This window comes from Eleutherodactylus coqui, chromosome 4 (assembly GCF_035609145.1).
Source record: "Eleutherodactylus coqui strain aEleCoq1 chromosome 4, aEleCoq1.hap1, whole genome shotgun sequence".
NCBI classification, from domain to species: domain Eukaryota; kingdom Metazoa; phylum Chordata; class Amphibia; order Anura; family Eleutherodactylidae; genus Eleutherodactylus; species Eleutherodactylus coqui.
Window position 1 is genome coordinate 280,630,423 of NC_089840.1, and position 18,467 is coordinate 280,648,889.

The following is an 18,467-nucleotide window of genomic DNA, read 5'->3' on the forward strand; positions in this document are numbered from 1 at the left end:
ACATTATTTAACCCCTTAATGACATGGCTTCTTTTTTTCTTTTTTCCCCATTTCTTTTTTTCCTCCCTCCTGTTTAAAAATCACAACTTGTCCCGCAAAAAGCAAGCCCTTATATGGCCATGTCAATGGAAAAATGAAAAAGTTATGGCTCTTGAGATGCAACTGCAAAATTAGTTGAAATTCAATGATTAGACCATTTTAAAAAACCTGCCCTGGTGGGCACGACAGGGTGGTAGGAAACCCGCCACTCAGGGGGTTAAAGGGCAGAATTCCATCAGAAATTGATAGGCGCAGTCATTTTTTGTCAATACCTGCAACCACTTTTGAGTTAGGGATGATATGCTAATTGTTAATAAGGGTATATTGAATTATATAATATGGAAACCACTAATTGTATGACTTTTCAATTGTCATGATATTAATAAATCTAGTATACAACTGAGATCATCTTGATGGTCGGTAACAGAAGTTCACGTGAGGCGGACGAGGTTTTCAATCACGATAATTCAAGAAGACAAGCAGATTCTAATATATTAAAATGGGTTTCCCGCTGTGTAAGTTTTCCATAGTCAAAAATGGCTGCTGCCACGTGTGAATTCTCCAACGTCTAACAAGATGTATAGCTAAAATATTTCCAACAATCTGAACATAAATGCCGGTTTTCCCCTGTGTGAGTTCTCTTATAGTTAACTAGATCTGATTTGTCTTAAAAATATTGACAACAGTCAGAATATAAAAATGTTGTCTCCCCCATGTGAATTTTCTGATGTTTAACAAGATCCCCTTTATGGGTACATCTCACATTCAGAACATGAAAATGGCTTGTGCCCCATGTGAATTCTCTGATGTGGCACAAGAAGTATTTTCCACATTCTGAACATGAAAATGGCCACTCTCCTGTGTGTTTTCTGATGTGTAACAAGATGTGATTTGTTCAAGAAACATTTTCTACATTCTGAAATGACTTCTTCCCTGTGTGAATTCTTTGATGTGTAAGAAGAGTTGTATCACTTGTAAAACATTTCCCACATTCTGCACATGAAAATGGCTTCTCTCCTGTGTGAATTCTCTGATGTCTAACAAGGCATGATTTCCGAGCAAAACATTTCCCACATTCTGAACATAAAAATGCCTTCTCTCCTGTGTGAATTCTCTGATGTCTAACAAGAGGTGCTTTTAGGGTAAAACATTTCCCACAGACAGAACATGAAAATGGCTTCTCTCCTGTATGAATTCTCTGATGATCAGCAAGATTTGATTTCTTGGTAAAACATTTCCCACATTCTGAACATGACAATGACTTCTTTCCTGTGTGAATTCTCTGATGTCCAACAAGATCTAATTTCATGGTAAAACATTTCCCACATTCTGCACATGAAAATGGCTTCTCTCCTGTGTGAATTCTCTGATGTCTAACAAGACCTAATTTATGGGTAAAACATTTCCCACATTCTGAACATGAAAATGGCTTCTCTCCTGTGTGAATTCTCTGATGTCCAACAAGATCTAATTTATGGGTAAAACATTTCCCACATTCTGAACATGAAAATGGCTTCTCTCCTGTGTGAATTCTTTGATGATAAACAAGATATGATTTCTGGCTAAAACATTTCCCACATTCTGAACATGAAAATGGCTTCTCTCCTGTGTGAATTCTTTGATGATAAACAAGATATGATTTCTGGGTAAAACATTTCCCACATTCTGAACATGAACATGGCTTTTTTCCTGTGTGAATTCTCTGATGTGTAACAAGATCTAATTTCTGGGTAAAACATTTCCCACATTCTGAACATGACAATGACTTCTTTCCTGTGTGAATTCTCTGATGTCCAACAAGATCTAATTTCATGGTAAAACATTTCCCACATTCTGCACATGAAAATGGCTTCTCTCCTGTGTGAATTCTCTGATGTCTAACAAGACCTAATTTATGGGTAAAACATTTCCCACATTCTGAACATGAAAATGGCTTCTCTCCTGTGTGAATTCTCTGATGTCCAACAAGATCTAATTTATGGGTAAAACATTTCCCACATTCTGAACATGAAAATGGCTTCTCTCCTGTGTGAATTCTTTGATGATAAACAAGATATGATTTCTGGGTAAAACATTTCCCACATTCTGAACATGAAAATGGCTTCTCTCCTTTGTGAATTCTTTGATGATAAACAAGATGTGATTTCTGGGTAAAACATTTCCCACATTCTGAACATGAAAATGGCTTCTCTCCTGTGTGAATTCTTTGATGATAAACAAGATATGATTTCTGGGTAAAACATTTCCCACATTCTGAACATGAAAATGGCTTCTCTCCTGTGTGAATTCTCTGATGATAAACAAGACCTGATTTCCGGGTATAGCATTTGCTACATTCTGAACACGAATATGACCTCTTCCCTGAGACAACAGTTTCTTCTTTAACATCTCTTCTGTAAATGTTATGTTGCTTACTAGTCTGTGATGAATTAGAAGATGGAACCTCTATAAAAGGATCAGATGACAGATGTTTGCTGTGAAGGGCTGAGGGTACATCTGGGATAATGGCAGGCTCTTCGTGTGTATCTTGTATGTTACCACCATCTTCCACTGTAAAACCTGAAGATATCAAATGTTCCTCTGAGTTCCTGATGTCGTCATCTGCCAAGAATAAAACAGATTTTAACATTACAATTATATCAATATTTTATAAAAATTTCTATATAAAATATTCATACAAATTGTGAAAAAGACAAGTTACAAAAACCCTGTGCTCTTTTATGTATGAGGAAAATGAAAAGAGAAAAAAATGGCCCCAGCGCTCACTGGAGAAAAATATTCCAAATGTATATGGAAATAACTAGTTTATTTTGCATTGATGCTTGAAAAAGGCCACGTTTAGTGGCTGAAACGCGTTGCAAAATAAACTAGTTATTTCCATATACATTTGAAATATTTTTCTCCAGCGAGCGCTGGGGCCATTTTTTTCTCTTTTCATTTTCCTGATTTTATTGGGTCCCCTTCCTGGGGTACTCAAGGAACCCTGCAGCTCTCCCTATCTGTGGATGTGGAGGAAGAATTTTCATCTAATATCTTAAGGCGATCTTGGACCGAGAGGTGCTGGCAGGGCCTGTCTTGGACTAAGACCCTGCACAGTACCGGCTAAGTCCCCATCAAATTTTTTTAATCTCACTATACATGACCGCAGAAGCGCTACGCTGACCTCTGTATATTTCCTTTTACGTATGAGGTTTTACTTACTTGAATAAGGGGTTTGCAGAGATTAGCGAACCTCCTCAAGAATCCAGGTTAGCCTCTAAATTGTCACCCGTTCCTCCAGGTTTCTTTTGGAGAGTCGGTACCTTCTGGTGTTTATTCCATTAGCGTAGGACAATAGATACAATACAGGAGATGCAACGCGAGTCGGAGGGCTTACTGACTAATCTGACACCTTTCATGAGCATATGACACAGAGACATGATAAAAGTATCAGGTACTTCTTAGAACTGGGGCGACCGGAAGTGTGTATGTGCGTGCATCCAGAAGAAAGTAGCTGCTGAGCTATATCCTGGTACACGCTTAACCGGAAGCAGAGGTAAATTTCTAGACACAATTTTGTGCGCATGCTCGTCTTGCACATGCTCATTATACGGATTAAGTATACTTAATAACAAACGAGTGCCACATTTTATATTATTTCTCCAGAACCCCCATACTTTTATTTTTTACACACAAATCTCCAAAATCTTAACCCCTTAATGACGGCCCCATCGGGATTGTACGTCCTCACTAAGTGGGCTTTAATCCTAGAGGACGTAGAAACATGCATCCTCTTAGGATTAATACCCTCTTAGCGGAGGACGTGTCAGCTTCATGTTGTCGGTGCCCGCAGGTAGCCAACAGCATGGAGCTGTCATCTTGGGCTGCGGGCAGTCCCCCCCGGCAATGCAATCGGCGCTATCCAATGGATACCCATCCCAACCAGCCTCCGTAATTACCCCTGTCTTCGGAAATACCACACAGTTCACATTATTACTTTTATCTAAGGTTTGGGGAACGCCGAAAAGGGTGCGGATGGGGGGGGGGGATTTTTTTTTATCGTGTCAATTTTTATTCTGTACAAGTGAGCAGTGGGGCCTGGAATTTATTCAGTTGTGCCCTGCAATCCTACGGGTGTTCCTTCCATTATAGGCCTTGCCATGTGTCCTGTAAGTAGATTAGGGCCACAATGGGTATGTTTCTGAACATGGGACATATGGGGGGATCCATTTTGGGGTTAAAGTCTTCATTCCTATGTACACTGTACAAAAAAAAAGTTTTTAAATTGACACAATTGCCAAAAAAAATGAAAATCATAATTTTTTCCTTCTGCTTTGCTTAGATTCATTCAAATGCTGTGGGGTCAAAATTCGTTAAGGGGTCTAGTTTTCAAAATGAGGTCATTCATGGGGGTTCTCTATCGTTTTGGCCACTCAATGACTCTACAAGTGGGCAATCCAATGGGTGCGCCTTCCATTATAGGCCTAGCAATGTTTCCTTTAAGTAGATTAGGGCCACAATGGGTATATTTCTGAACACGGGTAAAACAGGGGTATCCATTTTGGGGTGCAAGTCTTCATTAATGTATGTGCTGTACAAAAAAGTGGTTTTTAAACTGATAGAATTGCCAAAAAAAAATGAAAAAAATCACAATTTTTTCCTTTTGCTTTGCTTCAATTCCTTCAAAAACTGTGGCATCAAAATGGGCAGTACACCCCTAGATAAATTTGTTAATGGGTCTAGTTTTTAAAATGGGGTCATTTGTGGGGGTTCTATATGGTTTGGGCCGCTCAAGAGCTCAACAAGAGTGGTATGGGGCCTAAAACGCCTTCAAGCAAAATTTATGGTCTGAAAGACACTGACTTCTCCTTACATTTTGGGCCCCGTTGTGCATCCAGACAGAAGATTAGGGCCACAATGAGTATATTTCTGAAGACGGGAGAAACATGGAGATCCATTTTGGGCTATCAATCCTCATTTTCATGTGCACTATAGGAAAACAATGTCTTTAAAATGACATATTTGCAAAAATATGAAATTTTATTTTTTCTTCTCTAAATTTAATTAATTTCTGTAAAAAAACTGTGGGGTCAAAATACACACGACCCCCCTAAGTGGATACATTAAGGGGTGTAGTTTTTAAAATGGGGTCATTTAGGAGGGTATCTATCATTGTGACACCTATGAGCCGCTGCAAACTTGGCTTGGTGTAAGAAAACAAAGTGTTTCTCAAAATGCTGAAAATTAATGTTAAATTTGTACGTCATCTAAATGGTTAAAAAAAAACAAAAGTTTTTCAAATGTGCATTCAGAATAAAGTAAACAGATGGAAATATATATCCTATCAAAAAATTGTACAAAATGATAATGTTTAATTTTTTTTTCCAGTATTGGTACTTTTAATAAACAGACACGAATTAAATCGGTCTATTTTTGCAACGTAAATGAAGTACAACATGTGGCGAAAAAACAATGTCAGAATCACTGGGATATGCAAAACCTTCACTGAGTTATGCTATGTTGAACGACATGTCAGATTTCCAAAATCTGGCTCCGTCACTAAGGCGCAAACAGGCTTCGTCACTAAGGGGTTAATGAACAATCTAATGTATAAAAGAAGTGTTTTAAAGAGAAGGGGCACCCAGGGGTGCTGGTGAGTTCAGCGATGCTAAGAGCGCAACAACAAGACCAGTTAGAGAATCCACAACAGAAACCTGGGAAAACCGAGGACCAGACCTCCAAAACATTGTTCAGAATCCACATTAATACTCAACATTCCCACCTGAGGAACATCTTATCGAAACATTGGGGGATCCTACAAGGTGACCCCTTCCTATCTGACAATATCCCCAGTCGACCTCAAGTGGTAATCGAAGAAATAAAACTGAAAAATATACTGGCACCCTCTCACCAACCCAAATGGAAGATCCTAACTCATATTCCAGGTACATCCAGGTGTGTGTGGAGGGGGGGAGTGAGGGGCATACACGACGCTTTTGGATGTGGCATAGAAAATTGTAAATGCTGCCAGAATATTTGCCACAGCAGGAAGGAGATATTTATACAAGATGTGAATAAGAGTTATATTCTACAATATCTTTTAAACTATGGATGGGGTCTGGCTGAGGGAAAAATCCCAGGCAGCGTTTTTAGAGAAGTTCCAACAATATCCGTTTCTAGCTTAATCCATTGTTTAGACTTCCCGTGGAAGTGCCAGCCGAACGATCTAAGAAGGATAGAGGCTTGAGGCCAGAAAGCCCCGCCCCTTCTGTGGGTTTAGGTTTTCAGAGGGTTCGGTAGCTGATGTGTAAAAGCAGATTGTAGGCATTTTAAAAAATTCACGGGGGGCTGAATAGGCAGAGTCTGGAATAAGTACAACAAGCGAGGGGCGGCGTCCATCTTTAGCACATTTATTCCACCAAAACGGGAGATATTTTTTGTCGTAGTTATTCAAGCTCAGATATGTAAAAATATTAAATAGTTAAAGGGGTTTTCCCATTAACTGCAGGTACAATAATTTGTGGAGCGCCTAGTCTACTGATAACATCCTAATGGGACAATTACTTCACCCAATAAACTTACTTTTTTACTTCCACATTGTAGGACGTGTTCTGCGCTGATTTCCTCCCATGCGGTGATGGTAATTTCCTACCTCCAGGGGGCGCTCATACAGCTCGTAAGATTACAGAGCGCAGGAGCCAAACGAGCCGTGGATAAGAGCGGCTGACGCCCCCTGCTGTAAACTGCCCTGTACTGCGCTGCAACTACAGTCTGCTGATCATGTGCTGCTGACTGGGGAATAAAGACGCCTTTACAAGCCCGGCACCGCCATTATCAGTGGGCACACATATGTTTGTAGCCATTCACTAACCCAGCTGACTGTTACTTGTACCAAGATGTGGGAAGTTCCTACTGAGCATGCCCAGTCCTTCTGGTTCCAGCAGCAGAGGAGAGGGACATGATAATAGTACTTGCACATGTGCGGAGGCAGCACTGGGGACGGGGGTCCAGGTCTGATAGAGTGATTGGATGTTGCAGAGACCCTGACATAGTGCATGGGGTATCAGCTGGGGGCAGATGGAAGGAGCAGCTGAATGCAGGATGAGGATGGCTTCTCCTTACACGGAGCCTGTGGCTCTACCAAAACATTAAGGGGAAATAACATAACTGCTTGTATAGCTTATTGCTGTATATTCCACGATTATTACAGAACTGCTGACTGATTTGTGCTCGTTGCAGCCTGCAGGCACACGGCGAAGGACCGTCCTGAACTCACTATCCACAGCATCAGGACAGGGATCTGCTCCTTTGTGCAAGGAGGAACAGGAGAAGTAGTGCCAGAACCCTACAGAATGACCCTCAGCAGACTATAAAATAATAATCTTTATTTGTATAGCGCCAACTTGTTCTGCAGCGCTCTCAAGCACAGGAGAAAACCGACAATACAACAAATTACATGTTTTTCTACAATCAATTTGAAACAAACGAGGTGGAGGCGATATAGGCAGTACAGGAATTACATGAGTAAATCAGTTATTAGGAAGCAAACGGGTGGATCGGTAGGGAGGTGCCGGGGTAGAGGTCATAGGCAGGGTGGAAGGTGTGGGGAGCGGTAGGGAGGGGCAGGGGGACTAGGTCAGGAGATTTAGTATGCCTCCCTGAAGAGGTGCGTTTTTAAGGCGAGTCTGAAATTTTGTGCATTGTGGATTGTCCAGATGCCTTGGGGTAGAGCTTTGCAGAGGATGGGTGCTGCTCTGGTGAAGTCCTGGAGGCGAGCATGTAAGGTTTGTATTAGTGGGGAGTTTAGTCTGCATGTGTTAGCGGATCGGAGTATTGGGCTGGGTGATAAATGGACAGAAGGGAAGCGATGTGCCATGGGTGAGGAGTTTAAATTTAGTTCTGCAGTGGATGGGCAGCCAATGCAATGACTGGCATAGTTCAAAGGCATCAGAGAAATGGCTGGATAGAAAAATGAGCCTAGCTGGTGTGTCTAATATAGATTGAAGAAGGGAGAGTCTGGTGCGGAAAGGCCGTTGAGCAACAAGTAGCAGTAGTCAAGTCGGGAATGGATGAGGGCGGCAACAACTGTTTTAGCATGTCCATGGTGAGGAATAGCCAGATTTGAGAAATATTTCTGAGGAGCAGGTGGCATTTTTGGGACAAAGATTGGATGTGGGGGTTGAAGAAGAGGTCAGAGTCTGGTATGACGCCCAAGAAGTTGCCGTGCTGTCTGGGAGTGGTGCCAGATACCGATATGAAGATATTGTAGGGAGATCGGTAAGCAGACGGTGGAAACACGAGGTGGTCAGTATTGGAAAGGCTTTGTTTGAGAAAGAGGGAGGACATGGTGTTAGAGACAGCAGACAGACAGTCTGTGGGATTTTGGAGGAATGGTGTTGAGATGTCACAGGAAGAGGCATATAGCTGGGTGTCCTCAGCGTAGATCTGGAATTAGAGGCCGAGTTTGCGGATGGTTTGTCCAATTGGGACTTTAGAGAAGATTAGGGGACCAAGGTCTGAGCCCTGGGGCACCCCAACAGCGAGAGGAGGCGGAAAGGAAATAGGGCCAGTAAGGAGGGCTGATAGAGTAAAGCATGTTAAGGAGGAGTTTGTGGTCAACAGTGTCAAATGCTGAAACAGGTCAAGGAGGACTAGCAGGGAGTAGTCGCCTCTCGACTTCGCTGTCATCACTTCACTAATGACCAAATTGTTGGAAACAGACTCCGCGGGAACCATGAGGGCTCAACATGCTGTAGTGGAAGCTGAGCTCACATCCCAGCACCATGTAGCTTGAATAGCATTTGCCAGAGACACCGGAATTGGCAAGTCCACCATTGGCACCCTGTTCTCTTCACAGACAAAAGCAGCTTCACAAGGAGCACATGTAACAGACATGGAAGAGTCTGCAGAGGATGGAGATCATCCACATCTGATATACCAGGTTTCGGGCAAGTAAATTTGGTACAAGTGTTTATCTGTTGCTTGCGTGGAACATTTTATGAAGCTGTGGTTACTTCAGAGGAAAAGAGGAATAAAATATGTATACACATAGAGGTGAAGTAGATTCTCCTCAGTATATACACTTAGAGGTGAGGTAGATTCTCCTCAGTATATACACACGTAGAGGTGAGGTAGATTCTCCCCAGTATATACACATAGAGGTGAGGTAGATTCTCCTCAGTATATACACATAGAGGTGAGGTAGATTCTCCTCAGTATATACACCCAGAGGTGAGCTAGATTCTCCTCAGTATATACACCCGGAGGTGAGCTAGATTCTCCTCAGTATATACACTGTAGTAGAGTGAGAGTTAAAGTGTGGGACGGACGGTACATATCGCAGAGACTACTAGCATCTGTGAGGTAAACCCGGTCCGTCTCTCACTCCAGTACTCAGTTTCACCTGGCCCAAGTAGGTGAGGTGCATAAATGGGCGCAGGTTGCAGTCTGAAGAGGGAGGTGTGCCCTGTGTGAGCAGCAGAGGCTTACAGAGAGTGCTGAGCTGGAGACACTGCACCACGCTGCTGGGAAGGTTTGCTTTACTTTGCCCTATTAGCGTTTACAAAGACTTTTGGTGTTACTATTGCTGGACTGCTTATTTAAAAGGACTTTCCATGAACTTTCTGTTATCTGGAGAATGCCAGTAATATTGTTTTGTTCATCATCTCTGAATAAAGACAAGACGCTCAGCATTTGGTCGTGGCCTGGTGTGTTTCCCCCTGCATTGCTACAACACCCAGAGGTTAGCTAGATTCTCCTCAGTATATACACATAGAGGTTAGCTAGATTCTCCTCAGTATATACACCCAGAGGTGAGGTAGATTCTCCTCAATATATACACATAGAGGTTAGCTAGATTCTCCTCAGTATATACACCCAGAGGTGAGGTAGATTCTCCTCAATATATACACACAGAGGTGAGGTAGATTCTCCCTCAGTATATACACCCAGAGGTGAGCTAGATTCTCCTCAGTATATACACCCAGAGGTGAGGTAGATTCTCGAAAGTATATACACAGAGAGGTGTGATAGCATCTCCTTAGTATATACACAGAGAAGCATTAGATTCTCCTCAGTATATGCACAGAGAAGCATTAGATTTTCCTCAGTATATACACATAGAGGTGAGGTAGCTTCTCCTCAGTATATACACATAGAATGAGGTAGATTATACAAATCATTTCCTTAAGCTTTATGTATCACAGATTTTTTCAAGCTTAGAATTGAATACTCAAGTTGTGACCCCTTTACTTTTCCTATGTAGGACCTCAAGAATGGTTGTTGCAAATTTAACACTTGTACGACACTGGGAAGTTACATAACACAGGGGGTCACTTACTTTTGCACTTAGCATTGTATAATCAAGTTGTGAATGTTTTAGTTTTCCTATTTAGGACCAAAATAATGGTCATGCCAAATTTTATGCTTATACGACACCAGGAAGTAAGAGAGTTAGTGGCCAGTCAGTGAGTGTTTTCATCTTTATATATATATATATATATATATATATATATATATATATATATATATATATATATATATACACATATACACATATATATACACATATATATATATATACATACTAGCTGATATACCCGGCTTCACCCGAGTTAATTTAGTACAGGTGTTTACATTTTGTTTGCAGGGAAAATGAAGTCATAGTTACTTGAAAACCAAGGAATAAAATATGTATACACATATAGGAGTGTTAGATTCTCCTCAGACTGTATGTAGCAATGTCCCTCTGCAGAATGTGCAACCCCTACCACTCTCCTTACATTTTACTTTTAAAAGTAACGCCCCTTTTTATTCAAATTTACCCCCAGACTGGAGGTTGCAGCCCCTTCTTAGCCATAGAGGCTCCATCCCTGCAGTGCATGGCCGCTTCCTTATGTACTTTATAGCCTTTCAGTATATACTCATAGAGGTGAGGTAGATTCTCCTGAGTATATACACACAGAGATCAGTTATATTCTCCTCAGTATACAAATCATTTCCCTAGGCTTTATGGTTTCTGAGAAAAGAACTATGTAATGTATGGCGGCTTTTCAGTTTTTCAGGCTTAGAATTAAATATTGAAGTTGCAACCCCTTTACTTTCGCCATTGGGTCATAAAGAATGGTTGTGGCAAATTTCATGTTTGTGCAGTTCATACGTGTGTTATTAGTTACATTACATATGAGGTCACTTACTTTTGCACTTATAATTGAATAATCAAGTTGTCACCCCTTGACTTTTCCTACTTACAACCCAAAGAATGTTCATGCCAAATTTCACGCTTGTACGACTCCGGGAAGTAATATAACATAGGGGGTAACTTATTTTTTGCACTTAACATTGAATAATCGAGTAATGACTCCTTTTCCTATTTTGGACCTAAAAAATCGTTGTGCCAAATTTCATGTTTGTCCGCCATCGGGAAGTTAGAGAACTAGTGGCGAGTCAGTCAGTCAGTGAGGGCTTTTGCCTTTGTATATATAGATTTTGGCTGAATAAGGGAATATACAGCTGAAAACCCCGACAACACAGACTCTTCTCTACATGCAGTCTCACCTGGGGGGTCATCTGTAGGAATCCCCTCCTTACACGGCTGATACCCCCTCACATGTGTCTCTGTAGCATCAATAGGGATCAGATCTTCCTCCAGTTTCACCAGCTGTGAAATAAATATTGTAAAAGTCATCACACAGTTGGAGAAGTCGTGTGGAAGGTTTTATATGGCCAGAAAAGGTCATTAATTAGTATGAGGAGCCGGAATGACATGACAGCAGTAGTGATCTGGGCCAAATAGCTGCAGGTCTCCTGTATAACTCCAACCTGTTGCTTCTTTATTCCAACCAGAAGTCTCCAGAACCAGAAAATAGTGATAAGATGCGGAGATCTAATGTCTGCGGTCGGCTGTAATCCTGCCATCTCCAGCTTTCTCATTACACAAATATCAATCATATAATAAGACTAAACACAAGACCTTCCCAGCCGTCCTACAGACCAGAGGGGAGATTTCATGAGACCTTCTCTCCATTTACCTGATCATCCTGTGGAAGAAGAGGCCGGGGACATCTCTCTGCTGCTGTTCTCTTACTGGATCTACCTGCAGAAAACACAGACAGCCACTGAATTCAATCTCTACATACAAATAATAAAGGCTGTGTGGATTTAGTCCTGTCTATTACCTGGTGATAGGGGGGGCTGATGGTCCTCCATCATGACGTCCTTGTACAGATCCTTGTGTCCTTCTAAATACTCCCACTCCTCCATGGAGAAATAGACAGTGAAGTCCTGACACCTTATAGGAACCTGACAACACAATGATACCGTCATCACCCAGACACGTTATACCGCCATAGTGTTACTGTATAATGTCCCAGCATTCCCAGCAGCATCACCTCTCCAGTCAGCAGCTCAATCATCTTGTTGGTGAGTTCTAGGATCTTCTGCTCATTGATCTCCTCAAGTATCAGGGGGCGAGGTGGAGGCCCTGTGATTGGGCTTAGGGGTCTTCCCCATCCATCAGACACCGGGGCCTGACAGCCATCACTAGAAGTCTTCTTCACTATCATGTAATCCTGTTTATGGGGAGATACATCCATAAATATCCCTGCAGACATTTCTAGAGTCCTCCCAGTCTGGTCCGGCAGTTATGTCGGCTCTTCACATCTGTGTTCCTCAGTTGTGTTGTTCTGTGAGGGCACGTGTATATATTGCTATATGTTTTTATATCTTTAGACCTGCGTGCAAATTCTATGCAATGCTTTGTGACAAAAAACCTAATATTCAAAATACGTAATATGCATTCTTAAAAAATCATATCAGATACGACAAAGGCTTCTGCAAGGCGGAGAAGACTGTTTCTTGGAAAATAACAAAGAGGAACAAGATAGAACGGCGATTAGCTTGGCAGTTTAAGGAAGTTGCAACATCTTGCTCGAAGGACTGAGGAGAAAAAGAGAAGTGTCTGCTATGAATAAGGAACATGTGATTGATACAGCCGCCTGTCTGATTAACTTTTGCTATGGACAGTATTATGGACATATATGGTGATGCTATATATCTGGACCAATGAGATGCTATATGCTTTGTGTAGCAACAGGAGGGTATAAAGCCCTGTGTAAGCCAGTAAAGTGTTGGCCATTACTCCCGTACAGGGAAGCATACCAGACCTGTCTGTGGTGTTTTTCCTTTACTGTCGACAACGGGACATTGGGGTGGGTTTTGACTGATGCTGTACTGATTGATTACCCTGACAGTTCTATTCTGTTGGCTGTTCGACATTTTACCCGCTGCAATAGTTTCCAGCATTCCGGCCGTCTTCACACTTGGCTGCAGCATTTACAGTACAGGCCATGCGGGGGAGATTTATAAAATGTCTTTCACGCGGTGCCGGTATTTTCTATAACAAATCTACTTAGTCTTTGAGAACTGCGGCAGATTCTAAATCCGCAGCGAGACTATTTATACTACGGATTTATGCTGCGGATTTTGAACCCCTGAAGAACAAAGGATAAAATCCACAGAAGTTTGGCAAGTAAGTCCGCAGCATAATACGAGCCATTTAGGCCACCTGCACACGAACAAGTTTGCATTAAGGACTCCATGGCCGATGTCTGCACCAAATACCATCCATAGCATGCTACGGAAAAACGCTTTTTCCTGCACACTTACGGAAAGAAATTGCGGTTTCCACAAGCGGAGGAAATATCGCAGCACATTTCATTTTCGTGTGATGTCTGCATGGATGGCTTCAATTTAAGTCAATGGAAGCTGCTTGACCCGCGGTCCATCCGCAACTGACATAGCAGGCAGGTCACAGATTCCAATTCATCACCTAGCGACGGTGTGGGGGAAAATATTGAGAAAAAAAAGTTGTACAGCGCATGTCCGACAGTGAGCCGTGTGGACCATCCGCAGTATAGATGAAGAACAGAATAGACAGGTACGCACAGATGCCAGCCGGGCACAGGGTCAGAGTCCATTGTGGGCTACCGCATACAGAAATCCACCTCTTTGTGTGCAGGCGGGCTTAGATGTGGCTTTGGCCCCTGCGTATTTCCTGCATAATAGCCGCAAGCTACCACTGTGGAAAGCCCGTAGTAATCATGCTTCATGTGAAGGTGGCAGAAGGACTGAATTGGCAGTAAGTCCTCTGACGTAGATGTGACCAGAGACTGACATAGATAAGAATGATGGAACGTGACGTCATACTCAGAATCTCTCACCCACTGACATAAAATGCAAAGTCAGAAAAATGGAGTAAACTGAGGACAGGTTCACATGTAAGTAATAGAGAGGTCTAACGCTTACTTGAAAGGAGGGGGGTATGATGAACAGATGCCCCCTCCTCAGAGTGTCCTCCACAAAGTGTAAGATTATGCTCCAGGGTCCATAGTGATAATCCAGAAGTTGAAATCCAACAAAACTTTTAATGAGGCAACGCGTTTCGGTGCAAAACAGGGCACCTTTCTCAAGCCATACAACCCACTGACATACCGTTCATGGTCGCAGGGGTCGCAATAGCGATGCGGTGCCTGCACAGAGGCCACCCTCCGCCATATACAAATGCACATACAGTGCATTACCGGCTTGTCGTACTGCCAGCCACGTGATTGTTACTCTGCGGCAGACAGTGCGAGTCAGACAACAGCAGAGCAGAAGAGGAGGAGGCAGGAGGAGAGAGGCAGGCAGGCACACACATAACATGGCTCGGAACAGAGGAAGCTGATGATGATGTCATACCCATGCACTTCTGCACAGTGTACAGCATCTCTGTGCCTGCTGGTCTCCTCACACAGAGAACTGGTCCGGGGTATGTACCTATCTGTCTCTCTCATCTAGTTATCTGTCTCTCTCATCTATCTATCTAATGACCTATCACTCTCATCTATCTATCTCTCTCATCTATCTATCTACCAAGCTCGCTCATCTACCTACCTATCTATCTCTCATTTAGCTACCTACCTATCTCATCTATCTACCTACCTATCTCTGTCATTTATCTATCTACCTACCTCTCTCATCTATCTCTCCATCTACCTACCTATCTCTCTTGTTACCGCAATTTTCGTTATTCGATATATTGTGGGTGCCATATTAGATAGGAATAATGTACAGGCCTGGAGACCCTTTTAAAAGAGCACACGTCTAAATCATGTGTGCCAAGGTTCTCCTTTTATTTAGGCGGGTAAAAGTTTATATAAGGTTTTAAATCAGGAAGTTAGGTAATTTAGGATACAGTTACATGATTTTGTGTGCTGGTAGGTCATTCTCACAGGGAGGTATTTGTGAGGTAGCTGTGAGATCATTTACCCGGGAGGAGCTTCCCTTGAGCATGCTCTATTCATTCTTGACTTGTTGTTCGAAGGAAATACTTCCTGTGTTTCTCTCCAACCAGCCATTTCCCGTCCCTTTACATAAAGGCATTCCTAGATGTGTTTTCTGGTTAAAAACCGGTTTGACCAGTTTTTGGACACAAAGCACTGCTCCTTCAATTCTCGTGGAGGAGGGGGGGGGGGGGGATGTTCCCTTTCCCCAGAGGATTAGATTAGAGACACAATATAGCATCTTCACAGCTTATAAAAATACAGACAAGATGGTGAACCTCTCAGCCATCTACCACACTCTCATCTACCTACCTCTCTCATCTATCTATCTACCTTATCTGTCCATCACTGCTATATAGTTATGCATCTCCCTGTACAGACTGTATATAATTGCACATTTTGCACACAATTAAAAAATGCATCAAAAACACCTGCAGTTTCTTATAGTGTATGCGGCATCTTAAAAACGTATGTGGTCTTTGAATACCGCATGCAGTTTTTAAAAATGTATTCTTTTATTTTATTTCAAAAGTATAACAAAAAACATGAACACACCCTAAGGCCGCTCTCACACATGCGTTCAGAAAACGCAGTTCTAAATTGTGGCATTTTTACTGCAAGTTCTAGCGGAGTTTTTGAACGCATGGTACAACATTTGACAGCACTTCTAAATGCACCCCACCATTGTGATGCGTGAGGAGGTACGTTAAAAAACACAAAAATAGAACAGACAGCTCTCGAAAATCGCGGCATTAGGAACACTGCATTCAAGCTCAGGTCTGAGTAACCCCATTAAGGTCAATGGGAGCATTGTACGGTGGTTAGCATGACGCTCGGGGCGCCGTGCTAATAGCGGTAAAGAGCAGTGTGGGAGAGTGGCCTAAGGGGCTACAAACAAGTTTTCCTGTAGTGCAGGATTTAGGCATGGGTACAGGGGGTGGGGGAGGCCCTGAGCTGAACTTTTGCACCCGGGCACCTGAGCCTTTAGGTATGCCCCTGCTCTCACCTCTCCTGTAAGCTGAAAGAGTATCTCCTGGGTGAGGGTGAATAAACTCTCCGCCATCTTGTCCCGATTCCTATCCATCCTTGTCAGGTCAATCAGGATAATTATCTGATACAGAAGATATCAGCCGAGGATCCTGAAAGGGAAGAAGACGAGACAATGTAACATCATACAAAATCCGCTATAATAATACAATTACCGGGCATTCCCCCTCTTCCCTTCCGCACCTCCGCTGAGCCCCAACACAGCTCCCTCCACACCCCACTGCTCGGCCCCCACTGCTGACCCCCAATTCATTAGCACCATTATCAGCCATCTTCTGTCTTCCTGACTGACAGGACTGCCACACAGCGCCACGCTGTTCACAGCATTACCTGACTTGTCCCACAAACCCCAGACATGCTGGGTGCAAGGATGGAGAGGGGGCGGAGTCAGGTGATGCTAGGAACAAAGCCACTCTGGGTGATACATAGGGGGCACTATAACTAAGTGGGGCAACAAAGGCAGCATTACAGCTTAGTGAAGGCACAAAGGGACTTCTTAATTAAAGGGAAAGAGACATTACTAATTTGTCAGACCACAGAAGATGCATTAGTACTATAGGGGAGTTACTGAGAGGTTAATTGGGGCAGTGTCAGGATGGACAGAGTGTGCAGGGACTAGTCGTAGCTGGAAGAAGTCTTCATGGCGGTCTGGGCCCAGAGAAAGAAGATAAATGGATGACCACAATCAGAGGACACATCACCTGTGATCACTGAATGTAACTGCACTGTAATCACTAACACTGGAGGTAACTGCACTGTAATCACTATCTCTGTGTACAGCTGGTATGTTTTAGAGCTCTACCATCACTGTGAGGGGATCAGTAAGCCTCCAACACACAAGGATACACAGAATACAAGAACTTCTTAATGTGTGCATTTCTCCTTATATCTACATTAGTTAATCACTTTGCAGTGAGGCTACATTCACATGAGGAGCTTTAGATGAGGTTTTGGAGAGTCTGAAGAGCAGCATTTAAAAAACAAAAACACCCCAAAAATGTTTAAAAAAATAAAGCAGAGGGGGCGTGGCCAGCTAATGGAGGAGTAGGACACTTCTCCACAGCGAAAACAGCGGAGAATCGTCCGCTGGAAGAGATACCCCGATACCCGCCGGTGGCCGCACGGAGGGGAGAAGAGATGGAGCAGCATGCCGGGACGGAGACTCAGAACCTGTGGCAGCGGGAAGCGAATCCCCGGTACTCACCAGCGGCCTCGCGGAGGGAGTGAGAAGAGGAGCGGCGAACCGGGACAGAGGCACAGCTTCCGAGACGGCAGGGAGTGAACCCCAGGTACTCGCCAGCGGCAGTGAAGAGGGGGGGGGAGGGGAGTAGCGGCAAGCCGGGACAGAGGCACAGCATCCAAGGTGGCAGGAGCGGTGAGTGCAGCTGGCAGGCCAGCTACAGAGGAGTGGGGAGACATAAGCAGCCCAGAGTCGGGGTCCCCTGGGGCACACGTAGCCCCCCTTCACATAACTATGGAGAAACCCTCAGGAGAAGAGGAGCAAAAGCATGCAGCACAGGAGGAAGGAGGCCCACATCAGCCCCGCTTGTCCAAAGGGTCCCTAATGCCACAGAGGGAGACAGCAACGACCCCTACGAGCAGTAAGCCCTGTGCAGGAGAGAAACCAAATAAGGGACTCCCGCAGCACACAGAGAATGGGGGAGAACCCCCACAACAAGGTTCACCCCAGACCAGCGCCCGCTCCCCACCAACGCACGGCTCCACGTCACTGCTCAGCTCCCCACCTCCGCGCAGTTTCTCAGAATTGTACTCCAGGCAGAGAGGCCCTACCATGGGCTCCGCAAACAGCCCTTACCCTTACCCCAACAAGCCAGCTACAGTAACGTCTCAGCCGCAGCAAAGTGACCCACTGCCGCTAAAAAAGCGCTATTCAGAAGAGGCCCAGACAGACCGACTCCCGGGCCTCAACAAAACCCAAATCGACCTAGGGGTCAATTACCAGGGGGAACCCAGTAACAGAGAGAGTCAAATATCAACACTTATATTATCCACCCAGATCCCCCCCCCAAGCAGGTGGAAGATGAAGACTGGGATTGGAAAAAACGCCTCAAGGCTCTGCCG

General features: G+C 43.6%; 1 protein-coding gene across 2 annotated transcripts; it reads right to left on the bottom strand.

The window, feature by feature from the left end:
* Positions 1-553: 553 nt before the first annotated feature.
* Positions 554-16,473, bottom strand: LOC136624357 (oocyte zinc finger protein XlCOF7.1-like). 2 transcript variants are annotated; one of them, XM_066598317.1, is made up of 5 exons: positions 16,345-16,473; positions 12,195-12,587; positions 12,048-12,112; positions 11,575-11,677; positions 554-2,640 (listed from the first exon to the last, which is right to left on the bottom strand). In XM_066598317.1, the coding sequence occupies exons 2-5, from the start codon at positions 12,340-12,342 to the stop codon at positions 935-937; spliced, it is 2,022 nt and encodes a 673-aa protein (XP_066454414.1). In that variant the 5' UTR covers positions 12,343-12,587; positions 16,345-16,473; the 3' UTR covers positions 554-934. The 2 variants fall into 2 exon arrangements, with proteins under 2 accessions (XP_066454414.1, XP_066454413.1); XM_066598316.1 differs by lacking the exons at positions 12,048-12,112; positions 12,195-12,587; positions 16,345-16,473 and having other exon boundaries at positions 11,575-11,719.
* Between the last annotated feature and the right edge of the window lie 1,994 nt (positions 16,474-18,467).

Coding starts and splice junctions, on each gene's coding strand:
- LOC136624357 (XM_066598317.1), bottom strand. CDS start 12,342: ATGACGGTATCATTGTGTTGTCAGGTTCCTATAAGGTGTCAGGACTTC. Junction 12,113..12,194: donor TCAGCCCCCCCTATCACCAG/GTAATAGACAGG, acceptor TGTTTTCTGCAG/GTAGATCCAGTAAGAGAACA. Junction 2,641..11,574: donor TCCTACAGATGACCCCCCAG/GTGAGACTGCAT, acceptor TATTCTTGGCAG/ATGACGACATCAGGAACTCA.